We start from the raw sequence: 26,381 nt of genomic DNA, 5'->3' as shown, positions 1-26,381 counted from the left end.
TTTGTCAGCTTATATTGTACAGCAATATTTTAACATAAAAAATGAATTAGATTTTCAGTAGTTTGGTTTGTATTTCACTTATTCAAATAATCTTATTTCCCTTTAGGACACAGAAATATGTCATTCTCATTTGTCATTTTAGGTCATGTGACCTGGCTTCACCCTTGGTCAATGAAACATTCGGTTGGTACAAATGATCACAGCCACCGATGTTCATATTTCTTATTCTTTTTTATCAGGCTTTGTGTTAAAGTAGCTTCAGACTCTCAATACTTATGTAGATCTAACATCATATGGTGAGCCTTTCTGTATACAATGTGACAGCTTTCAACTGGTTCTTCCCCTACCTTGGCTTTTGCAGACAAAGACATTCATTATGCCTGCTGGATGTCATCAGGTGTTGAGAAGGACCAATCTCATCCAATGAAAGGTAAAGAAATATGTCAACTTAAGTACACTAATGTGTGCATACTGGGAGACCATGGTCCCCTGAAGCTCAGATTAGATAAAAAAACAAGTGTAGAATATCAGAAAATTTACCAAAGTGTATGATAGCTGAAGAAGTCAGTTGCGAACAGATATAAAATGGTGAAGGTTAGACCACCTGGCCTTTTTGACCTCATATCTAGGATTAATGCTTTCGACATTTGTGAGTTTGACAATATATGAATAACAACGCTGTTGCACCCATGTGGACTGATTCCACAGAGATGTATGAAGCTCCCCTTCAGAGCAGCATGTTGTCAGGAGATGACAGAGTGAAGCAGATGAACGCTTACGGAACACAGAAACATCTACCACCTCAGGTAAAACCACAGTACTGCCACCTTATAGTAATTTGAACACTCCACTTAATAAAGTAACCATGTTGAAAGTGAACCTAAATTGGTGAAGAACTCTGTGAAGACAGAGATCTGGCTCATGTTTCAGTTAAATCACTGAGTATGTTTGTATAATGTCTATAAACAGATAGATGAAGGTTCCAGAGCTGTTTGATTTTGTACCAGTTGCTGTTTTTCATGCCAACAGCTGATAGTTGAGAGGAAAACATCACACCAGGGCAGCGATCTCTCTTCCCTTACCATATTCTAACAATGCTAAAATATGACAGGGCAGCCCCTGTATGAAAAGGTCGCTTCTTGTTTGAAGATAAACTGAGAAGAAATATAAGACATTTTGGATGATTTATCTTTGCTGCTTAGTTGTAATATTTCAGTATTTAATTGATAGAAGTAATATCAGATCTTGAATACTACTCCATTGCAAGTACTGCACTTAGAATCTTACTGAGGTAAAAGTACAGAAGAGATAGTGTCACAAGTAAAAGTACTGATTCTGCTCTAAAATATCCCCTGTGACTGACATATAAGATTATTAAACTGTTTATGCTGGTGCACCGAGCAGCATTTTATTGTTGTAACTGCTTGAGGTGGAACAAGTTTTAATTATGTTATATTAGGGCTGTCAGCATTAACGCGTTAATGGTGATGCGATTAAGGTCCATAATTAACCTCTTAATTTTTTAGAATCGTCTCAATCTCTGGGCGACATTCCCATTTTTGGGAGGCTGTACCGGGCTGATTTTACAGTGATGATACTGATATATGAAACTAGAAATCCAGTATTACCAACCATGTCATGCTAGCTTCTCAGTGAGGGAGTGGAATGATGCTCCAAATAAGGCTAGATTTTAGTGATGGAAAACTGGCAAGGCATTGAACAGGGGTCCCTTGACCTCTGACCTCTAGATATCTGACTCAAAAAGGGATCTGTGGGAACCCATGAGTCTGCACTTTACCCACTTTATGCTAGTCCCATCCAGTTTCCTAATAAAGACAGTCTGGTAAGAATTGCTTCACTCTGTAAATATGAACTTCAAAAATGTTTTGTAATATAAAATAATGGAATTGAAAACATGCGATAAAAAATGGCATTAATAATTAACTATAGAAATTCTGAAATTAATCAGAATTACTCAGAATGATGATTAATTCTAAGATAAATCATCATGAAAGATGGCGGGTGTGGATGGCAGTCTGGCAGGTGCTTTTACGCCACCTTTCCAAAAAATACACACTTGGAAACCGTCTGATCCTCCACCTGATCTCCAGAACGAAGCTGGAATTAACCCACAAGCATCTGAGGAGGCTTTGTGAGATTATATACATTGGAGCTCTCATAACAAATCTGCTGATGATCGCCTTTCTACCTGTGTGTGGAAGCTGGTCTGCGGCCTCAGCGTGTTCAGCAGGCTCAATCGGGGATCCAGGAGACCCAGCAGGTTTCCTCGATTCATGGAGCCAATATATCATATACTCCACCATCCTGAACAGAGGGCAGGCAGTTTCTCCTTTCCCCAAGTTTGTTCGTGACAGGAGTAAAACTTTTATGTCTAGAAATGAAGGTTTTGCTGGGCTTTGCTGTGTGATCCTGCTCCTCAGCATCGATATTGATTTAAATCCTGACCCTGGACATGCTCAGCTAATGCCAAATGATAGTGTTCAGGATATGTCTACCCTCGGGGAAGAAACAGTGGGCTTGAAGTGCTGAATCCCTACCTGGTGTCCACGGCACTGAGTGAGATTGTTACTTATTATTAGGGCCCGAGCACTGAACGGTGTGAGGACCCTCTTGGAATGCAAGGAGAGTCAAAGTCCTCTCTTACCTAATTGGTAAACTACTCTAAACACTCAAGGACATTGTGACAGAGAGCGTTGCAGAATAGTGGACAGTGGTGCAATCAGTCAGAGTTTTTATACGGTAAGCAACATTGAAGTACATACTGTTATGTTAAAAAACAATGGCCTCATCTACCTGCAAATGGACAAGATGACCTCAGGTTCCAGGGTACAGGAGGAGAGGACTACAAACATGCTGATTTTATTGTCTTTAGCAATTTTTCAGACCCTCTTTGCAGTGTTATATTTAAGCAGCAACGACAGACACATTCAGGGACTTATTTAGATCATCAGGAAAAAGGAAAAATATACTGTCATTTTTTCTCACGTTTGTTGCTGTGAGTAAACCCACAACAGCGCTGCAAGTGGCAAATCACAAAGCACACACACACCTGCTAAAGTGAGTTCGCTCATCTCCAGCCTTAGCACTACATGGAGGAAACACTAACTCACTTCTGCATGCAGTGTTGCCCTTTCTCAGAGAGACACGGTCGCATCAGTCGGCGTCCAGCGTGTAGCCCCAACATGCGCAAAGGTGTGAGGGCCCGTTCATCACTGCTTGCAGCTTTAATTTATTATTATTATTATTATTATTATTTCGTCAAATGAATCACTTTTTTGAGGGCTTTATCATACTCGAAAACTCATGAAACTTGGCATGCTTATGGGGACTGGTGAAATTTTTTGCATTTTATAGGTGTCCTGTATAGGTGTCAAAAAATGAGCTCAGTAGCACCCCCTAAATGCCAGCCCCGGCAAACCATTTCATGAAGAGGTATGAAAATTTGGAGGTACATAGAACATGTCAGGACGGACAAAAAATCCTCTTGGAGCCATACTCTAAACCCAACAGGAAGTCAGCCATTTTGAATTGAAATGTCATTTTTTGCGATTTCATGGTGTTGGAATTTGAAACAATAGTCCTACAAATTTCAACGGATTGACTTCAAAATTTGGCAATCCCACCTTCAGATGTGGGCGACCTTAGTTTGTGAGCAGTTTTGGTTTTTGATCAACGGTGTGGAAGTTATGGGGCCATGAAGTTACATGTTTCGCCACCAAACCGGAAGTAGTTTTTAACTCAGTTGTACATTGTCCAATCTGCCCCAAACTTCACATGCTTGATAAGAGTCCTGCCCTGAACACATCTATATGACAATTTTCATTGATACTAAGAGCGCCACCTATTGACACAGGAAAGACAAAGTTTTACACTAAGAGGTCCAGCTCCTAGCAGGTTGACTTGATTGATCTCAAACTTGTGTCAAAAAATCATGAGGTTGGTGATGATGGAAAATGAATATTGTCCGTTTTTGTCGATGTTGCGACATGACATCAAAAATTGTCATAACTTGACCCCAGATGGTCAGATCTTAACAAAATTTCACACATTTGATGACAGTCCAGGCCTGAACACATCTGCACACAGTCATAGTGCCCCCGAGTGGTAACAGGAAGCTAGTTTTTTTACACTTTAATATGTCTCCTTTAGCAGATAGTAGTATCTGCAACCTCAAATACTCTCATAATACTGCAAAGACTGATGCACAGAAAAAATACTTTTGAGTTTTCATCAAACGCTGTTGCCATAGTTACGCACTGTTCGCCATAAAAATGGAAGCACTTTTTGAGGGCCAAGTCGTGCACCAAAACTCACCAAACTTAGCACACACATTAGAAGTCCTAAAATGTTAAAATGTGATATTTTTTCTGCACTGTGCCAAAATGGCTCTGTAGCGCCCCCTACAGATTTCAACGAAGCAGCCCCTGCAGTACATTTCACCTAGAGCTACAAAACTTGGAAGGCATGTGTAACAGCCCAAGACCTACAAAAAGCCTCTTGGACCCATACCCTAAACCCAACAGGAAATCGGCCATTTTGAATTGAATATGCAATTTTGGCGTATTTTTGGCCATTTTCAGAGCTTGCAATTTTTTGATCTTCTCCTACAGATTTTATCTGAATGACTTCAAAATTTAAAGATCCTCTCAGAATGCCCGGGACATCAAAAGTTGTTACATTTGTGAGTTTTCGTCACATCGTGTGGTTGTTACTGGGCCAATCATTTCCATGTCTCACCATTAGCCAGGAAGTAGTTCATAATTCTGAGGGACATGGTCCAATCTTCATCAAACTTCACGTTTTATGACTCTTGACCTGAACACATCTACATGACAACCATTACCATTACTTTTAGTGCCCCCCTACTGGCAACATGAAATGTCATGGAAAGTACATGCTTTCTTCTTTGATGGACTGCTCCTACAGATTGTATACAACTGACTTCAAATCTAGTGACAAAACCTTTAAGACCTTAATGATGCCTCCCTCTGAAGTATAGGTTCTCCATGAACACTGTTGCCATGGAGACCCAGTGGTGGCCGCCAAAATGGAAGTTGTTGTAACTTCACTTTACATCGACCAATTAGACCCAGATTTCACAGTTGTGGTCAGGCTGCAGCCCTTAACACATCAACTGGACTGCTCATTTTAGTCCTCTGTGCTCAGCCATGTGATTTTTATCAAAGGCCATTCTGTTCAGTGCCTTTTATGTCATCTTTCTGCACTCTCCTGGGTCTCTCTTGGCCCCTCCATGGTCCCCGCCCATGGTGTTTCATGGTGTTTGGGCGGGGGATGTGGTGGGGCTGAGAGAGAAGGGTTGGGTAGGGTTGGGGAGGTTGTTGTTTATGTCGTTATATGTTTTCAATGTGTGAAGCACTTTGTGCTACATTTTTTGTATGATAAGTGCACTATAAATAAAGTTTGATTGATTGAACAGAAGAACATGCTTGCATGCCGTGATATTCTCGCATCTCTATTACTGCATATCATGCTGGTCTCAGGCCAGCAGGACTGTGACAAACAAGCCTTAAACAAGCCTTAATAGTCTTTGACAGAAAATCAGTAAATTCGCATCATTGTAAAATACTGTCTGACTTCTTAAGCTTTGAAAATCTGATATTGTTTTTAAAACGCAGATTAGATCATAAAATAATCAACAATTATAATTCTCCACCACTGAAGGGCTTTTTTCAGCTCCGAACTCAGATCTTAGCATCCCACTGCGGCAAACTGCCTTTGCAAAATCTGCATTCTTATTTACTGTCATCAAAAACTGGAATATGCTTCCAACTGAGCTAAAAACAGGCAACATGTTTTGATATGTTGATGTTTTTTTATCTGTTTGTATTGCTTATTTTAAAGTAATGTTTTTTTTTATCATGTGTTGTAAGTGTTTTTTCGTGTGAGGTATTTGTCCTGTTTGTACCTGCCCAGGGACTGCAAATGTAAACAAGCAAATAGCTAAATCTGGCATGAATCTGTTCTCTTTTTGAGATTGTTTTTATGTATGGTACTTGTTTAAATAAGACATCGAATCAACAAATCACAATTGAAAAGATTAATTGTTTGACAACCCGACTTTATATACGTAATTATTTAACTTTCCTCTGAAATTTTTCTCTGTTTTTGAAACACAAAAACATTACATATTGTTAGTTCTGAAAGTGTACACTGCATGAAATGTGCATGTGGTTTCTTTATGGCAGGGGGATCAAACTGCAGCTGACATAGCAGAATCAATACACACCACAGGAAGACTGAAGAACTTATGGAATCTGGTGCAAATGAAAACTGGACATCAGAGTGGAGCTGGAAGAGGGCAGAGGACCTCTGAGAATAATGGTGAGTTATCGTGGATTAAGTTTTTCTACCTGCTCAAAAAGCTATGTATAATCTGTTGTCATTAACAATAATTTCTCTTCATCTTCATCATTTGGCAGATGTGTTGAGTAACAACAATCCAGTCCTAAGCTGCATTAGCCTGGGGAAGAGATCTGAGAGGATGCCCTCTAGTATTGCTCCATTACCCCAGCAGCAACAACAACACGCCAGAGACGTCCGTGAGGATCCAAAAGCAGAAGGTATCGAGAGCCCACAGGTTGGAAATAATCTGTGGAACCCATTTGATTGTCCGCAGCCCTGGGCTCCCATATACCACACCTGTCACCAACCTCGACATGAGCTGTGTGGTGGCACCTTCTCACTGCCCCGGACAATGGAATGGGATCATTTTGAGAGTTTGATACAGGAACTGGACAGCAAGCAGTCTGATGTGTCTCCTGCACAAATGATCCGCTCCATCACAGATCTGCAGCTCTCTCATCACACAGTAAGATATACTTTGATGTATTTACCATCAGAACATGAGACCAATAATAGCCTTCAACAAAGTAACAGTAGCGTTTCCAGTACAAGTTTCACCATAAAATCTGGCATTCCTACTGTATGTTGCATCTTAAAGGATTAGTTCAACATTTTGGGAAATCCACTTATTTGCTTTCTGGCAGAGCCTTAACACCAGGTGAGAGGACTGATATCGCTCTCGATATGTCTTTTAATATGAGCTCTACATATATGAGCCCTTAAATTCAATTTACACATTACATCTAGTTTGTTCCATGCAGACATAAACCTACCCAACTGGCAACTTTATGTTTCAAGGACATTCCCTTAATGTTCCCTTTAGGTTATGAAAATGTTAACTTTGAATGTTCAGATAATGTTATTTTGTGATAAGTTTTTTAAGTTTTCCCAGGGCATTATTTCCCTAGTTAGGGGAACATAATATGAAAAATATTCTTAAAAACATTTTGATGTAACATTATTTAAAGGTTTTTACCACAAGTTCCCCTGAAAGTCTCTCCCATGTTAGGGGAGTGCTATTTGAAAAATAAGGTTGCATACATGTTCCCCTCCAAACATTGAACTCTACACCCTCAAGGAAAAAAATCATTTCCAGTAGTACTAAACTTTTTCTTCAAGTGGCTTTCTCTTTGGTGTTATTGAAACATAGTGAAAGCTCTATTAGCTGTCACATTCACCCATATTCACACACTGGTGGAAACACTACCATGCAATATGCCACCTGCTACTCAGCTTCAACAAACAGCCATCACAAACAATTTGGGGTTCAGTTTCCTGCCTAAGGATATTTCAACATGCGGACAGGAGGAGCCAGGACAGTCTGCTGATTTTCCACTTAGTGCATAGCCCACTCTACCTGTGGAGCCACAGCAGTAATAAGAAACAATTGATATCTTCTAGAGATTAAGTTTGGGAACTCTGAGAAAATGACTTAAATAACATTATCCGAGTGCCTCAGCATGGGATGGGTTTAATTCAGAATACAAATTATTACCAGGCAATGGACACAAACTGTTTATGTTGTGGAGTCACAGGGAAAATGCACACGCACACGCACACGCACACACACACACACACACACACACACACACACACAAACACACACACACACAGGCTGATAATGTGTCCAGCTGTCACCAGAAAATACACGTTTTACACATTTTAATCCTTCTTTTACCCAAACAGTTGACCAGACTTGGGAGATTTGACAACTTCAGACAGCTTTTGCCTTTAAAGAGACAACGGGATTACGGAAGCACTCTGGTAAGAGAAGCAAACTCCTCAGTCTGTAAGTTTGTCCATCTAGGACTTTTACTTTAACATTTTCCACAGACTATGTACACTGTGTTAATTTGGTAGTTGTTGGGGAGCCCTCTATTTACAGTGTGTTTTGGTTTTAAAGCAAAAGCAGGAGCAGAAAAACTGTCCAACCACACTGAGGCTGCAGAGGAGGGAGACAGAGACGCCATCACATGGTGAAAGGAAGCATATCAGCTTCTCCTCTGAGAAAACAGCCATCACTGTATGTCATGCACTCTACAGAGCCTTTGTTAATATAAGCAGTTTTTACTGCATGGCACCCTGAATTTGTTGTGATTTACACCTAATGAAATAACAAGTGTTACCAACCAGACACAGGTGTTAGCCCCATGCCTTCTCTGCCAGACTGCAAACTATGAATCAAACTATCGGTTTAGATTTAACAGACAGGGCTTTACTCCAGACAGAGTGTTAAAATTAGCACTAGAACAGGGACAGATTGATCCAACACACATGCCAATATTTGTTTAAAATGACTACAGCTTTAAAACATTCATTAAAACAACAATATGAATATGGTGTGAGTCACAGCCTGTGTGTGCAGAAAACTAAGGACCCAAATGTAGACATATGCAGGCATGGGCAGTTGAGTGAAATTGTAGCTGGGGAGAGGGACTTCTGGAGTACATTGCTCAGACTGCTGCCCCTTCGGACCGGCCCCGGATAAGCAGACAACAGTGGATGGATGGAAAACTACTATAATGTGACAGCTCACTGGCATTGTTTTCTTATGTCACATGTGGACTGTATACCTGTGGCTGGTTAAGCTGTCCTTTTTTTTTTTTTTTTTTAGAAAAAATGCAGGTGACTTACAGTTTAGTCAAACAAACTAAGAATTAAGAGTTCAACATGCTCTGCCTTCATTTATATGCTTTGGTAATTTGGAACATTTTGAATTGTCTACTTTGTGCTCTTTTCATATAGTCTAATAATCCCCTCGCTTCAGAGGAGTCAGCCAAACATTTTCAGATCAAATCAGACCTTTTTTTTCTCTAAGCTGCATACCTGTGCTGTTTAAGTGCTGCTTATCCAGCATCTTAAACTTCTGACACTGTGCATGGATAGACTGATCCAAATATTGTCTGTGGGTTTAAAGTCCCTATACATGCAGAGAAGGTTAAGAGCTGAGCACAGGTGTAGCTGGGGATCATGCTTACCACACACCTCCTTCTCATCTATAAAAAGCAAGGGAACTACTGCAGGATTAGGTATGCTGCTTGCCAGAGAATCTGCGTGTCCCAACTTCAACTGGGACTTTGAACTGTTCTGTCGTACGAGGACTCAAACATGGCAGCTTAGGGCCTGGACTCTTGCCTTTGGTGGCACATAGAGACAGAGTGCCAAAAGCATAAAAAACACTATGCAAATGTGACTTGGTGTTTTTACTCTGCAGACTGGAAACACACCGAAAGATGAGGCAGAGAAGAGGGAAGATGGTGGGCAATCATTTAGAAAAGGACACAGGTGGTCCGGTAACTCTCTGGAAAGCCTCTACAGCCTCAACAGCAGACAAAGCTCCTCAAGTAAGCACCCTCAGGCTCAGAGCCAAGTGTACTCCTCACACCACAACTCAATGGATTATGCAATCCTTGCTGTACACTCAGGTATACTGTGACTCCCCCTTACATGCACAAATATGTAGAGCCTCGCTAACCTCCGCTCTGACAGTTAACCCCTTGAAACCAAAAATTGGCAAATTGGCTTAATTTCTTTTAAAAAAAAAAAAAAAAACATGGACAGAAGGCAATGGGCAAATTGACCTAAAATGAGCAAGAAATTAGTAAAAAGTTACAAGAAAATAACCTGACAAAAAGGGAAAAAAGTACGGGACAAAAAAAATTCTAAATATAGTTTTTCAATATAGTCCTCCCCTCTTTTTTTAGACATTATTTTTTATGTAATCTTCTTGTCACCTTTAGCTATTTTCTTGCAATTTGCTGGACATTTCTTGTCAAGTTGGTCTTTGCTTTTTGCCCTATGTTTTTTCATCATTGAACAATGATGTTGTTTCAGGTTTCAAGGGGTTGAAAAAAAACAATCCTTGTCTCAGACTTGGATTGCCTTATTATTGACATGTGGATAAAAACTGCATAAATGGACATTGTAATTAGCTTGTCCTTTATTGAAGCCTATTGTTTATCTGCTGTTCTCCAGGTGGAGTCCAGTCCTGCTCCAGTAACAGTCTGAGGCTGGATGACAATATATTGTACACAGGACAGTTCTGTGGCAGAGCAAAAGTCCATACAGACTTTGTGCCAAGTCCATATGACACTGAATCCCTCAAACTTAAGGTAAACAAGTCAGTAGGACACTGTTCATCATAGTATAGTTACTGGGGCTGGACAGCTACATGTTCTAGGATGACAACTATAGGTAAATATCCTTAGGACTTCTAGCCATGCTAGCTGTGTGGCTCCAGGGAGCCACATAGGGAGCCACACAGCTGAGCAGAGAATAATGTCACACTCCTTTGTGTTTGCTGTAATCCAAGTTCCTCTGGTCTTTGTTTTGATAGATGGTCCAGCTGCATGTGAATGTTAGAGCATGTGAGTCCTGTTTGTGCGTGTCCCATTGGCTTACTAAGCACAACCTCTCTGCATTGCGCTCATATACCGACGATAACTGCAAGACGTCATCACAGAAGTGGAGGGCCCACCCTCAAGTTTCCCCCTTGGTTAGCACTGTTAGCTCTGTTGGCACTGTTCACACTGTTAGCACCATTAGCTGCCAGCCAGCTCCATGGTGAGAGCTGTGGGGTTCCATGGGGTTCATTCCAGTTTCTACTTTTGCATCCAGGTTTCCCTTACTGCATCTTTTCTTTGTGTCTTAATCCCTCCCAGAGAAATGCAAGGAAAACCTGCCAAGAGATAAGAAATGAGGAAATAGAGAAGTGAAGTCTGTCTCTGATGACAGCAGCAGCTGATCACAGCATCATAAACAGACAGTAGAGACTTTTGATGGACACAATTGTGTCTGCACATGCAAACTCATACAAGCGCCCCGTAATCAGTGGCAGAGCAGCAGCATTTTCTATCCATTTAACTTGCACATGAATAACAACCTGTATTCTGTTGATACTGTGTAGCTACTGTGCCCTGATCAAAGACACGGGGATCTTTTCCACTGGCAGAATGCATTTATATGATTTATTCATTATTTGCTTCTATATTTATGATACTCTTGAATACTCGTGAATTTATCATTAAGAACCCAGACTATGATTATGGTGTCTGGAGACACTTGAAATCATTTAGAAGGTAGACAAGGGTAGATTTAAGGTAGATTTATTTTTTAAACTTTGTTTAAAAAATGAAATTACATTTGTCCTTGATCCTGCTACATCTTTGGAATTGAGGGATGTTGATTAAAACAGCAGCTACTATGAAGATTTCATCTGGGCATGTTGCTGCTGATGACATCATTCAATTCCTAAAATTTGCATCAGAGTCTTGTGTCCTGTCGGATCCCAACAATGTCCGCCCATCCAGTGCAAAAGCCCGATCCAGGATGTTATGGGTTAACCATGTCTCTGTGAAGGTGTGTGCAGAGCAGTCTCTGAAATACCATTGCTGAGTGAGCCTCAGTCACATCTCATCCACTTTATTCTCCTGCAACCAGACATTAGACAGAAGAAGGCTTGGTGGAGGAACAGCTCTTGGTCCAGTGGTTTAGACTCACCCTGATGCCAGCCTTCTCCATCTTTTTGTCTGACGCTTTCAGTTTCGTTTCTCCCCTCTGGTCTGAAGCGAAATGTTAAGCTAAATGTTTCCAGAAAAAAAAAATCTGTAACTCATATCAAACTGTACGGCATGGTAATACAAAGTTTAGCTCTGTCACCTCACAGCAACATGGTTCCTCCAACAGAGACATGCAGGTTCACTAGTGATTGGAAACTGGCCATAGGTGTGAATGTCAGTGTGAATGGTTGTCTGTCACTGTGTGTCAGCTCTGTGATAGTCTGGTAACCAGTTGAGGGTGTTCCCTGCCTCACCCAATGTCAGCTGTCCCTCTGGACCTTCAGTTACAGAGAATGAATTAATGAATAAATGAATGAATATAAAACCAAACACTCAGGAATGATTATCTTTACATGACTAATGGAAAAGACAATCAGTGATGTAAAACATGTTTCTTGCTGACAGACATCCATCTATCTATCTATCTATACATACATATATACATACATATGAGTCATTTGATTTGATGACCATAGGTGACAGTGTTGAAGTGAAAAAAAAAAAAAAACTCAATAAAATATTAATGTAAAAAAAGGACTGTGAGGGCACAACAAACCCCCATTTTGATGCGGGAGTCTAGTGTTCTGAATCTGGTGGTTTTTTTCTACACTTTACCATGTGCCTCTGTCTCCTAATCCTAACCATTTGTGCCAACATTTGCATTTGATGATGTCCCTACGATGGTTGCCATGTGCTTTTGTTGCCTAAAAGCACAACCACATGCAGCGTCATTCCAACATGTACTTGTGTTGACATCACCATAAAGGCATCCCAGAGCATACACAGCAGACGCAGAAGGATAGCTAAATCATAATATGTAGACTTGTAAAGCGGGAATATGTGATGAGTTGGGATGAGAATGTGTTGGCTATGGTAAAGTGTAGCCCAAATATCTGGGATCTGGCTGCTACCATCTTGGTGATGTCATTCGGAGCCATAGTCTGCACAGTGATCTCCACGGTGTTGGCGTTCCTGCTAAAACACTTGTCAGACCAATCGCAAGCAGTGCCATTGAACGTGCGTACATGGATTGGCACTCACATCTGTCAATCATGACAGAAAATTCAGTTTTTGTAGAATTACATAACTCATTAAAATGACACTAATCAGAAAAGTGATCACTTGAGCAAACATCAGGGTGAAAAGAATTACCTTAAATGACAGACACCATATTTGGGAAAAAATTTAGTTTGGCTGACATGGAGGGGGTGAGGTTTGTGACCTGTACTGCAGCAAGCCACTAAGCTTCACTTTGGGGGAGCTGTAATGTTATCCATCTTTATATACAGTCTGAGATCTAGCATGACTGTACACTGTAGTCTTGATAATAAATGGCCAGTTTGCCTCAACATATCAGTCTTGTTCCACTTGGTCTTAGTGGTTGCCAATAGAAATATAAAAGCTATGAAGCATAATGTATTTACTGAATCTCTTCTCTGAGTATGAGATTAATGTCTTTTATAATCGCTCCTATTCAAATAAATGTAATGAACTAAACTGGACTCAACTTTTGTTCAGGTAGGGGATGTGATCGACATAATGGCCAAGCCTCCTATGGGAATATGGACAGGCATGCTGAATGGCAGAATAGGTCATTTCAAGTTTATCTATGTGGATGAGATAACAGAGGAGAGTTCTGACAAACACAAGGAAACACACATCCACAGAGTGAGACAGAAATCAACTGTCCAAGAAGTGTTAGAGCACCTCAGTATGGAGGTAAGCTATTTTGCTTTTTGGAGTTTATAGTAGCAACAATATCCTTCCATCCAGAGTACTCCTTGAGCTTCTGACTGGTGTTTTTGCCACTTGCTTCCCCAGGAGCATTTCTCATTCTTACAGCCAAATGATTACCAAATAGCAGAAGACTTGATGAGGATGAGGGAGCATTACCTGACAGAGCCAAATGTGACTGATCCAGAGCACAGGCATCATCTGCTCACCACTGTTGAGTCCCTGCAGCAACTGCGCTGTGAGTAATGAGACACACAGCGATGGTCATCCAAGGACAGTGTCATCACACGCACTTCAAAAAACTCAAAAAAGATATGCTGAGACATTTAGATTCAGAAAGGAAAAGGGACAAGTGACATTGCACTTCAGGTAGATAAGAATGGGAGGGTATTCAGGTTGAGAATAACATGATAACCCCAAAGAGAGTTACTGAACATAGAGCAAAGATAGCTGTAAAAGATTACTGCTCATCAATTAGCAAATACAACCAGTGTGTTTTCTCTGCTTCACAGGTAGTAGTCAGTTGGAGAGTGAGTCCAATCAGGAGTCCATGACCCCAAGCGAGAACATTAAGACAGATATGAACAACTGCCCACAAGACTCTGGCCGCCACATGCCATGCGATAGTCCAACCAACAGCACAGAGGACACACACCTTCAATTTATTTCTGAATACCCTGTGCCCTGAGACAACAGCTTCATGAGAATAATCCAGTCTTCATAATACTTGTTTTATTCTGTAGGCAGTTGTTGAGATGAATCACAAATAAAAAACATTTGAATGAATTCTTGACACAGCATAATTTGTCATTATGTACAATAAAAATGCCAATGCTGAGCCTTTATCACTGCTTATCCTCAACTTTTATGAGTCAGTATTCTTTATCACATGATTCGTTTACTGTGACCTATAACAGACATCAGAGAGAATCACCATGAAATATATAAATGCTCTTCATTGCATTTAACATTGCAGTTAATGTGCTTTGACTCCACTCACAAACTATCCTATAAAAAGTAAACTTTTTTAAGTAATAGCCTACCAGCCTGCTCTCATTCCGAACTCATAAAATAGCACTGCTTTGACAGTGCTTTTAGCTGAGTCTGCAACACCAAAGGCTATCTTTTGCATCTGCATGAAACACTGTAGGATTGCATTAGGTTGAAACACTGTCAGTAACAACGTAATATAAAAAGAGTGAGGTTGCCTATAAGGTGAGTAGGTGGGAGAGGTGGTAGATGGGTCCATCAAACCCTGGAGTTTCATGCTGGAGTCCAGTGTTCACTTTCTGTCTAAACCTGATGGGGTTTTTTTCCACACCTTACTGAATCCTAACCGTCCATACTAGCATGTGCGTTGTTTGCCATGTGCTTGTGTTGTCCCAACATAACCACTTGCGCAACATCCCACCATGCGCCTTTTTTTGACATCACGGTAGCTGCATCACAGAATGTAAATCGCAGATGCAGTGGGATACCTTAAATGTAATAAATAGACACAGAAGTCCACTGCAAAGTGGCACCATGTGACGAGTTGGGATGAGAATGTGTTGGTAGTACAGATGTCTCAGACTGCTGTTGCAGCCAGCACTATATCAGTATGTCGTAGATAGTTACATGAAAATTTCATCACTTACAGGAAGCTCAGTTCCATTTAAATATGAAGCATCAAAATATATATTTGCACTCCTTGATGATTTTTTTAAATAAGCAAATAAACAACATTCTGCCTGGAAATATCTGAACAAGGCTGAGAGTCTCCAGCCAGCAGTTCTGTGAGGCTCTAATCAGCCCCAGTGGTGCTTTGAGTTAAATGCTTGTGTCATCATACTAACAAACTTATAGTTACAATGCTAACACGCATCTTAATTTAGCATGTTAGCATGTTAACACTAGCTTATCAGAATATAGCTAACACAAAGAACATCTGAGGCTGATGGGGATATCATTAGTTCTGCAGGTATTTGGTCAGATTGCTGCACACAATGACATTTTGACCTGAAGATGTTACAAGATGGAAGGTCAGAGGGTCATTTAAGATGTCACAATTCATCCTGTGGGGGATATACATAGCCTACATGTTTGTACCAAATAACAATCCATCCAGTGGTTGAAGACACATCACTTCAAACCACAAATGTCAGTCATGGTGGCACTAGAGGAAAAGTCATGAGATTTATCCTTTTATAGATTTTTATCCTTGCTGTTTAATATTTCAGTGTGGACAAAAGTGGTGGACTGACTTGGCACTGCCACTCACAAAGTCACGCTAGAAATTCACATGAATTTTTAATGTCTTCACTAGAAGCACGCTGGTAGACACGGCAAAGAAACTACCAAAGTAGATCCATTTTCTGACCTGTTAGAAACAACGTCAGTAACAACATAATATAAAGTACTGTACGTAATAAAAATACTGTTAGATCTATTTGTTTTAAATCTTCCACAAAAGATAAATTGCACATTATCAAAGAGAAAAGATTGCTTTTATTGAACAGTCAACATGTGTGCAGCTAATATCAAACTAAAAGATAAAAAATATAATCCGTACAATTTATTCTCAGGGGTAGGGTTTGGATTCTATATGTATTCCCTAATACTTTACTATGTATTCCACTAGTCTATTCATTTAACAAAAAAGGCAGCCATGTGAAAGTTGTAATAACTATTAAGACTATACAGTAAATCAATCATGGCAGGACAGAAAACAGGCAGAAAAAAGATATCAACACGAGTTACTCTGAAAACAACAGCCCCCATTCCCCACCCTGCCCTGCAAGAAGACAAGTTGTCACGTTGGCTCAAACCTGACTCCCAATGCTCAATCACTTATAATGGTAATACATGGAAATAGAAAATATATAAATGATATGACCAAATCACTGAAAAAATAATTTAAAAAAAACAACAGTTTACAATACAGAACACTACATAGCCCATTTCCTCTGTTATAAAACAACAGTGAAGTAGCCTTCATGACATGAAAAATACAACATTAGCTCAAATACAACTTTTGAGAATATAACTCAAGCAAACAGACTGAATGACCAAACATATCAACAAATTTAGCTGGTAATGATGAATCAATCAATCAGTCAATTAGTCAGTCAGTCAGTCTATCAACCAAGAAATCAATCATTATTTTGTCACATGGAATTACACAAGGTACAACTCCAGAGAAATGTGATCTCATCAGCTCCTTTAACTTGTTCTCTGTAATATAGTTCTTTTTGCATCTTCTTACATCTTTGGCTGCTACTCTATAATGGTCCATGTTTGCGGATGGTTCTGGTAATCCATGGTCTCTGGATGGGGAATGATATAACTGCCCACACATCCTGACCTCAACATAAAATTTAATGTTGAGTGAGTGGAAGTCATGTTTCTACATTAAAATGTGATATGACAATGTCTTAAAATTCTGATTCAAAAAAATAATTTGAAAACATAAAAATACAAATTCCAGTTTCACGTGGTCATTGGATTCAGTTTGTGTTTTTGAGACATTTGCTCATTGGTCAGCTGGCCCCTCAAGAGAAGACAACATGGACCCATGCCAGCCATGTGTTCCTAGTTAAGTTTATACCAGAGTAGAAAATGACCTCTTACAGTGACTTTAAAGGTAAATGGTGATCTATCTGAGGTGGCTTAGATTGGCAGTCTTATTCAATATTACCGAAAAATACATACAAAATTATTTTACATACATACATATATGACATATAACTTGCACATAAGCAAGTGAATAAGATGTTATTTTAAAACCTGATTAATCAATACGCTAAATTAAAGAAACTTTTATTGTCCATATATACATTTGGTATCACACTGCTGTCATACTTCTGGAGTAAGATGATGAATAGATCAGCTCTCCTGCTGTGCTCCTTTTGATTGTGACAAGAAAATAACTTTCAGTCAGTAACACTCTGAAATCAAGCTAACATCCCAGACTTGCCAGCTTTAGCAGTGTATTTTGTTCAGCGACCTGAGCGGCCTCCATGAGATTATCTGGCATAACCATTCTCAGAATACAGAGAAAGCTCCTCTGTGCTGCTGAGCCCATTGTTGAGTTCTGAAAAAGATGACAGAAGAATTAATAATTATAACAAAAACAATTTATTCTTGTCTCAGCTCTGGCAGTCCAGAAGCTTGCAGATCAGATAAGCAAGCCTACTATTTCTGCCGGATGCCGGATCACTCCGTATAAATTAAGCCGAATTTAACACAGAGCAGATAGGAAATCATGAAGTTATACAACATTAAAACATCTGGTTAATTTTCAGAATAAAACATTACGTGTTTATGTCTGATTGTATTTCACTTAACTACATCAATAAAACTTCAAAATGAGCGGATCCAGGCCTGGAGTCAGTTTTTGGAGGTCATTACCGGCAAAACGAGGAAGAGAAGCCATCATTAACGGTGGAAATCCGGGGTAAGAGTCACTATGCTTTGCAGTTTGCTGTGTGTTGTTTCATGTCAGTTGTCTCTGAAACTGACAATGCAGTAAATAAATAAAGATTTACTGCTTTTTACCTTTTGAGGGGTATTTTTTCTTTGTTTGTTGTCTTGCAATATATCAATTATCGCAGAATTGCAATATCCTGATAGCATCATTATTGTTGGTCAAGTATAATGATAGTATCTTATAGCAAGTTATCCTGTGATTCCCATCCCCAGTGTAAAGGCAGATTGACTAAATAATCATTTACCATATCTATTTGAAAGACCCCGTCTTTTGATGGAAAGTACTGTTTAAATGTCTGTGTGCTGACTGAAGGAGTTGATTTTAGAGTTAAGTACCTTCAAAGTCTCATTGCTGTATTTCCACCTGGACTGCATATTTACTTTGTCCTGTTACAATGTAAAACATTTATTTCCAGGTTAGAATGTAATCAAAGCTGCACCTGAGAATATGAGCTTCTCCTTCATGATGTTGACGTCGCAACTGGACCGATGTGTCACAGCACACAACATTATCTGTTCCGGGTTATAGTTCTGCATCCCACTCATCTTCCACCTGTTACAGCACATACACATGCAAACCATTCTAAGCATTTGGAGGCAATGATTCCAACCATGTCATTAAACTATGCAATTCAAAAATGATGGTGCTATACTGGATCCTTAAGATATTGATACATATAAAATGATACATCAATTTAATGTACATTGATAAACAAGTACAGTAAACAAGAAAGGAGTGGACCTTGCATTGTCAGGCAGAAAATGCAAAAGAAGGTCAGACAAGGAGGCAGAAAAAAAGGCCGTGGCAGTGGCAGTAGTTACCTGATCATATGATAGCTGACAGATGCCAGGGGGCAGCAGAGCAAGGTTGCATGCAGATTAGGCAGAGCATAGGACAAAATATGAATGTCAAAGGGAAAAACAGAAAAATAGGACAGAGGACGAGATAAGTTAAAGCATGGAGGAAAAAACATGGAAATCTCAGAAGACATAAGACAGTAGAAAAGGAGAAAAGACAAAAAAGAGATGAGGAAGAAAGGGTAGAGCCAACAGCCAGTGTAAAAGAGGCCAAAGCTCAGCTCAGGTCATATGACAATCGGAGGCTGGTAACTACACTACACAGTCACAGAAACACCTTGCTACACCAACAATTCAGATATGTGCAACTCCTGTTTACATTAAGATAATATGTGATTGAAAACATAGTGAAAATTTAAAACTGATGAACTTCAAAAAAAAATTAAAGCTTCTTTGGATCTGGCTTCAAGCTGCATGACAAAAATGCTGACCCCATATCAGCCAGTTTGCAGCCTTAGATCATCGGGTGGGGCCCCTCTGGCTGTTCCAAAGTCGAGGCTTAAACCTAAAGGTGACTGTGCCTTCGCCATCAAGGACCCTTGGCTTTGGAACGACCAACCCAAGGAGATAAGGCTGCAGAATCACTGACTTCTTTTAAACAACTTCTCAAAACCCATTTTTATAGAATTGCTTTTATGTGAGGTGGTCTATTTTAATTAATCTGTTTTAGTTTTTGCTATGGGTTGTTATTGATTTTTTTGTTTTGTAATTGTTTCTCTCTTGTTTCATTTTCCTTTTGATTTTGTCTGGCCTCAGTTCAGCATCATTGTTTGGCTATTATTATTATGTTGCCTTCACAGGAAACCCTTGTTGCTTCTGCTTTGCCTTGTTTGCAAAGCACTTTGTAAACTCTGTTTTTGAAGGTGCTATATAAATAAATAAATAAATAAATAAATAACATTCAAGTGTCTTTTCACGGGACAGTAAGCCTTCATGCTTTCGCTGAAGCAGATAAAATGTTAAATTGTACTAACAACAGTTCTCAGCCATAACAACACACTTGTCACTGTGTGGTGAAAAATTAAGACTTGGTTTTTTTAAAGGTTCAGTTAACCTAAAACTATAAAACCTACTAGAAAATTTCACAAGAAATTTGGACTGTGTGCCTGCTACCTCTCAGTACAAAGTAAGCATTTACAGCAGTAGCTGCATTATTGAGATACAGAGGCCACAAGGTATGTGTCTACTACATGTAGCTACTGTAGACCTATACACTGTACAACAGTAGTGTAGCTGTGGTAGTAGTAGTGGATAATAGACTCAAGACACTGATTTATAATGTTTACATGCTTTTTAAATTTGATCCTCTTGTCTGTATATGACATTCATCAGCCAAATGGTGGCAACAGTCGTAGTTTAAGTAGCACCCCCTCGCCAATGTATTTTTTTACACTTTTATAATATTTACTATTATTGTATATATATATAGTCATGTTCTGACAGTGTAGATTAGCCACACTGTTTGCCAAATCTTTTTTTGACATGTAACTTAATATTGTGCTGAAGGTTAAGTTAAGTTAAGTTAAGTTAAGTTAAGTTAAGTTAAGTTAAGTTAAGTTAAGTTAAGTTAAGTTAAGTTAAGTTAAGTTAAGTTAAGTTAAGTTAAGTCAGGTTAAGTTAAGAGGGTTATTCCTACAAAAGGAAGAACTATAGGAGAATCTGCGAGTCATACAAATCAAGCTTGTACAGGTGCCCTGTCATAAAGATCATAAACATCTTTGTAAGCTAGCTGGTCAATTTATATTGTAGCCTATTTGACCATAATGAGTAGTACTTGAGTCTTAGTTATATCTCTCTGTGTAGTTGTACCTGTTTATCCGTCAGTTTGTCTTTCTTGTTAGTACGCTAACTAAGTTAGTTAGCCAGCCTAACTTGCTGCATTAGCTAACTTAGCGGCATCATTTTGTTTTTTTTATTTCCTCCAACTGAATTAAGTGTGTTGTTTATTTTCATAATGGCACTGGAGCTCGTGTGCAGTGAACAGCTGCAATCAACGCAGTGTATTACACCAGATCTCACTTGCAGAAACCGCACAACATATTGACTGTCTCTCTTACTCACTCTCTTCTTACCATCTCTCAGCCACAGCGCACTGCAGGAAGGATAGAAATGTTATTGAGGTCCACCTCTATTTAAGTTGAAAGTTTTCATTTTCCACCAGCACTGGCATCTAAAAGTTCTGGGCATTGGAAAGTGCACAACTTTAAATCAAAAATTAGAGTCCTGTTAAAATAACAAAGAATAAGAAGTGCTGCAGTGCTGTCAGGGCCACTCTCAGAGGTCAGAGTGGCAGATCCAGGTAGACAGAACACCTCCAAAACGTCCCATAAATGCATTTCAATGATGATGATCTTATTTGTTTTAATTTTGGCAAAATTTCTATTCTTCGTGCAGTTCATTGTGGTTGGTGTGTGGTGATACTGCTCACCGCACACGAGCAGCCAGACGCACTTTGTCACTAGAGTTCTCAACAAGCCAAAAATATTACAACTCAAACTGAATCGACTCACGTTTAAGCCCAAACCCAGTTTCGGTTGAGATTGAGAATTCTACTTGTCACTACAACAGTAGAAGTAGTAGTAGTTGCAGCAGGAGGAGACGGTAAAGAAGAGAGCGAGTGAAAGAAACTGTCATGTGTTATGCTTTTTGTTGTCTTATTTGCAATCTGATAAACAATGAATTCATCACATTAAGTGCCATGTTTTCCAAACTACTGTAGCTGTTATCTTTTCTTCTAATCTTCACTATGTAGTGTGCATAAAATAGAAACTATTTAGGGAAAAACAAACAAGATTTCAGACACTATGTTGGAATTTTTCCCCCCGGAAATACACAGCCAAATTGCATTGTGGTATACGAGAGTTAAATGTAGAGTACATCGTATGTACACTCAAATTTGCTTTGCATTGTGGGTATTTTACAGTGAACTATATAGTGGATGAAATTAACCGCTGAGAATTTGAACACCACTACAAAATGGTGATCACACTATATAGTGCACTATATCCGTGACAGGGAACGTTTTCGAACTCGCCTCAATCGCTGCCTCGATCAGCTATTGTGGAAGGTAAAGAGGAGCAAACATTCAAATACAGTGCACTCTTAAACTGATGTTGATTTTTTAGGTGGCAAAAATATGTTTTGTGGCAGCAATATATGTCTGTGTCGATCAACATGATCACAGTCAAAGCTGTGCTTACTTCTGAAAACAGAAAATCCCAATGACTATGGTGAGGGAGACAAGATCCGAAGTGATCCAGATGAAGTTGTACGCTTTCTGGCTCTGCAAGAGAAGAAAAGTAATTTCCAGTCAACACCACTGGAGGTCATTGTTAACATGCATGTCTCCTAAAGCTAATTCAAGGCCCTGGCTAAGGCAAAAGCTGCTTTGTAGTTCAGATCTGTGCCCTTGTCTCAATCTGTCTAAGGCATTTTCCCATGGTCCTGTTGTTCTCTAACGCCACGCTGAGCTAAAGTCCTCTGCTGAGTGTAAGTCTGCCGCTGAGCTCCCTCATATTTCTCGCCGTCCTTGCCCTCGGGTCTTGCTGGGCCCTCGTCAGTCTCTGTCTCTCGTCTTGCTGCATGACCTTGTCTGAGTGTGCGTGTGTGTGTGCGTGCGTGCGTAGTGTCAGATAAAAGACAGTGAGAGTAGAGCTGTTTACCATGAGCCAGATGGGGTAAGGCACCTTTCGGAGGACTTGAGGGGCATCAGAGGATACAGAAGGCACCCCGCTACACCACAGAATGGAGTAGAGCCAGGGCTCATTCACTGGGTAGACAGTCACACTCACATTATTCGCCAGATACTCCCTGGAGAAAGGCAACATACTTGTCAGTGTTTGAAAAAAAATCTTCTCCCTTTCACTCCTTAACCCCTTTGAACACTGCACTGCATTCCTCTAACGTTTCGAAATGATGTACAGTTAAAAAGGAGGATCACAATGGATGCAGCAGAAGCAGTTATATAGTCTGTTTTTTATACCACTCATTCTTCTTCAGTGTCAAAACCCCGAAGATCTTTCAACTGGAGATTGTGTTAGGTTAGAAGTGGCTAATACCCTTTTCCTAACAAATTTGTCCCGTGCACATGGATTTTTCAAATACAGGTAAACCTGCTTAGAAAAGACTATAGACTGCTTTCTCATTGCCAGTAGAGCAGAGCAGTGTACACTGCTTTTCTGTGTTTGTGTGAGGGGTTATTTGTGTTGATGTGTCCATTCAACATCACAGAAAGACCAAAGAAAAGGTTAACAGTAGAAAGCAGCATGGGCTGTGAAAACTTTACTGTGGTTACTTGTCTTTATGTATCACTGACTTATTCAGTCTCTCTTTCAAACATGTTGCAGACTAATTTGGATCTGTGTTTGAGTGCTGCTTAGGAAGAGATAAATGGTGATTGGTGACAGCACATCATTGCATCTCGCTGGTTAAGGAGCTGAAATGAATGTGTTCAACCAGGTGTTGTGTTAAATACCAGTGACTACTGGAGTGATTTGGCCCGCATTCCCATTACATTAAAAAGCCAGATGTTAGCAGGTTTTTTTGTACAGTGTGAATGAGGCTATACAGTGTTACAGCCACAGCTAGGCTCCCTCTCCTCCTGATAACCCTGTCTTGTAGCTCTCCTTTATGCTAATTAGAATGAGCAGGCCCCTGCATATCTTTCTTGTTAGACACACTAGGTGCATGGGTGCTGTTTTGAGCTGTATGTTGTTTTAACCAAGCCATTTAGGACGGACAAGTTTTTTATTTCCCCTTTTGATTTCAAGTCAAAAGTTTCAAAGTTTAATAGCTCTTGTTTCAGAGTTATATTTTTTTTCATTAAGTTGAACAGCACTCCTTTCCTTTTTAGTTTTGCATCACATTTTGTCTGTTAGGATAATCCTACTTTTCTTTGGTAATAAATCATTTTATTTTACCAAAAACATCTTGTTTGATGGCGCTTCCATTTCCTTTCATGAGCTGGGTAGTAACACAATACCTTTAGACACACAGACAGAGACAGACACACAGACAGAGACAGACAGATGTTTTGTCTGTGAACCCTGTTAATTTTGTCACATTACCTTAGTTTCATATGAACTGAGAAAAACTCTGCTAATCGCTAGGCTAAACTATGCAATGTAAAATGCTTTCAGCTTGTGCTTATAATGTTAGCATGCTATATTTGTGGGGAATATGTGTCTTTCAAAAGACAATTGTATTTTGTCTATGAACCTTTGTACTTGTGTTTAATATTTTGCTTATTAGCCATGTTTAATGTGTTTTACGTGTGTTCTGAACTTAAGAGCAGACCTGGGAATTACATGGCCCGCGGGCCAGATCCGGCCTACCTGATGGTTCTGCCTGGCCCTAGAGGAAACCCCACAATTGTGTGCATGAAAGTTTGCTTCTTCCTGTGTCACAAGTAGCGTCAGCTGCTTTGACATCTGGCTGAAGCGCGTCAATTTTTGTGAACGTACCAGAGTTTTGTTTTGTTTGTGCCTCACAGACACAATTTCAAGACACCTGCTTCTTGAAATGAGCGTTAAAAAAAAGCATAAGGTTGACCACGAACGTAGTGTTTAATAAGTCATGGACTGCTATGTATTTTTTCAGGGATGTTGGTGGTAGCTTGCTTAATTTGCAGCGAACATGTTCGCTGTATTAAAAGACTATAAGAAAATGCGGGAAAATATAGAAATATGTCGGCAATAGCAATGATAAAAGCAGCAAAACCAGAAATGCTCACAGTCTCCTGTCCTTATACATACGACGTGGACACTGTCCCGTGTGATAAGACACTTGAACTCACAGGCTTGCAGTTTCATGCACAGCTTGCACAGTGCTTCTTTTAAAGAGGAATGCTTCCCACACGAGAACGAGAACAAGAAGACTAGCTCAAAGGATGCTCTCACGTTATTTTGTCATGCTTTGTTAAGTTCTCCCCCATTTTTCTTTTTCTTTCTATTTTCTTTTACATTGACAATACAAAGTGACAAACAAATTAATGTCCTGATAAACTGTAAAATAAGTAACATGCATGTGTGTTTAGGTCAGGAGATGGTGCACTGGTGAGGCTTCTCATGTGGCCCCTCAAGAAAAATAATTGCCCGCCCCTGCTTTAAGAGTCCTGCACAGACACTTAACACAGTGGCATAGAAACTTCACTGCCATTTACTGTTTAGAGGTGTAATTGCAGTGTGGCCCAGACACATCACCATCCATGTAGAAATGCTCAAAAATGTAAAGCTGACACACGACTGTAAATCAGCCTTATCGCCTTCCTAATTCTCAGAACTGTGCTTATTGCCTGGCAGTAGATGCTTGCTCTTACTGTATGTCTTTGTGGCTGGCCTTGCCGTAGTGGAGGGTCAGGCTTGTTATTCCCCGCTGCCTTATCTCTTCCACTGACAGCTTCTCATTTGTGGTCTGAGGAAGCCCTCGCACCCTCCCCCTATCCGTGTCAGGGGTCCACGTCACCTGGCACAAACACATATGACAAGGAAAGACCCTGGTCAGGCACAATGCAGTGCGTGCTTCATATCCACTGATGTGTCACTTTCATGATAAAAAAAACAGTGCTAGGGCTTACTTGTACAGTAGAATTTAAAAGATAAATATGATGATCGCAAACAAACTGTGATCTTTGATAATTACAGTAAATGGAGGACATGGCGAAGATATCTGGCACTTGGGCACTATTAGTCAAACTTGAGACTACATGTAACCATTCCTTTATGGGTGAACAATAAAAAATTCCTTTGGCCTTTCAGTCCTTGGAGCAGTTTGCAACAGTTTTCTGCTGAATTAACAGTCCCCTCTGTTTTGTGCCAAAGAGCCATCCTGCAAATGTCCCATGGTAATAAAAATCATAAAAATCAGTAACAGCTGTCAATCTCTGTTGTGTACCGAGGACTTGTAGGGGTTATAGAACTACAAGCAGCACCTTGAAGTAGTCAAAGGATTATTAAGGAGGAACCTACAGTCCTCACCCTCTTCGTGGGAATCCCTGCTTTCTGCACAGCCCACAGTGTGTCCATGAACCAGCTCCGGTGGCGTGGGTGCTGTGGTGGAGGCCTGCGGACATTGAGCAATGCAGAGCCGTTGGTCCTAGCTGCCAGGCGCAGCATCTCCACCAGACTGCAAACTGTCTGGTTGCTTATTCTGCTCCGGTCTCTTACTGTCAGGGTTTCTACTGTCCAGTAGGGGTCACTCTGAAAGCAGATGAAAGTACAGAAACAGACATAGTGATGTAACACAATGTTCTGCTGCAAGACAGTTACAGGTTTTTCGTATTTTGCTTTTTTATTTATTTATTTTTTAACAATTGCTAACAAGTGTTAACCTATACTTAGATACTTTTTCTCAGCAACACAGATACATCACACAATGAGCCAA

At 40.0% G+C, this 26,381-nt stretch overlaps 2 protein-coding genes across 8 annotated transcripts in view; one reads left to right on the top strand and one right to left on the bottom strand.

Annotated features, from left to right (window-relative positions):
- The window catches only part of LOC148187366 (uncharacterized), a 35,871-nt gene extending 21,409 nt beyond the window's left edge, over window positions 1–14,462 (top strand). For 2 of the 4 annotated variants that reach the window (XM_088088037.1, XM_088088039.1), the window contains exons 4-15: window positions 144–183; window positions 362–430; window positions 709–806; window positions 6,228–6,363; window positions 6,462–6,850; window positions 8,071–8,148; window positions 8,288–8,407; window positions 9,599–9,728; window positions 10,360–10,496; window positions 13,461–13,661; window positions 13,764–13,914; window positions 14,189–14,462. In XM_088088037.1, the coding sequence (XP_087944163.1) occupies window positions 144–183; window positions 362–430; window positions 709–806; window positions 6,228–6,363; window positions 6,462–6,850; window positions 8,071–8,148; window positions 8,288–8,407; window positions 9,599–9,728; window positions 10,360–10,496; window positions 13,461–13,661; window positions 13,764–13,914; window positions 14,189–14,364 (1,725 nt within the window). In that variant the 3' untranslated portion in view covers window positions 14,365–14,462. Of the gene's footprint in view, window positions 1–142; window positions 184–361; window positions 431–708; window positions 807–6,227; window positions 6,364–6,461; window positions 6,851–8,070; window positions 8,149–8,287; window positions 8,408–9,598; window positions 9,729–10,359; window positions 10,497–13,460; window positions 13,662–13,763; window positions 13,915–14,188 lie in introns of all 4 variants that reach the window. The other 2 variants (XM_088088036.1, XM_088088038.1) reach the window with 2 other exon arrangements.
- A 1,678-nt stretch (window positions 14,463–16,140) lies between these two features.
- The window catches only part of gdpd5a (glycerophosphodiester phosphodiesterase domain containing 5a), a 44,851-nt gene continuing 34,610 nt past the window's right edge, over window positions 16,141–26,381 (bottom strand). Inside the window, exons 11-17 of one of the 4 annotated variants that reach the window (XM_088088040.1) lie at window positions 25,967–26,197; window positions 25,318–25,463; window positions 22,664–22,811; window positions 22,202–22,284; window positions 18,966–18,980; window positions 18,584–18,696; window positions 16,141–17,748 (exon numbers count right to left, since the gene is read on the bottom strand). In XM_088088040.1, the coding sequence (XP_087944166.1) occupies window positions 17,681–17,748; window positions 18,584–18,696; window positions 18,966–18,980; window positions 22,202–22,284; window positions 22,664–22,811; window positions 25,318–25,463; window positions 25,967–26,197 (804 nt within the window). In that variant the 3' untranslated portion in view covers window positions 16,141–17,680. Of the gene's footprint in view, window positions 17,749–18,583; window positions 18,697–18,965; window positions 22,057–22,201; window positions 22,285–22,663; window positions 22,812–25,317; window positions 25,464–25,966; window positions 26,198–26,381 lie in introns of all 4 variants that reach the window. The other 3 variants (XM_042499816.2, XR_015778850.1, XM_088088041.1) reach the window with 3 other exon arrangements.

This window comes from Plectropomus leopardus, chromosome 15 (assembly GCF_026936395.1).
Source record: "Plectropomus leopardus strain MGB_pleo_1.0 chromosome 15, ASM2693639v1, whole genome shotgun sequence".
NCBI lineage: Eukaryota > Metazoa > Chordata > Actinopteri > Perciformes > Serranidae > Plectropomus > Plectropomus leopardus.
Note: the sequence above shows the minus strand (reverse complement) of the source record. Positions and strands in the feature narration are given on the sequence as shown.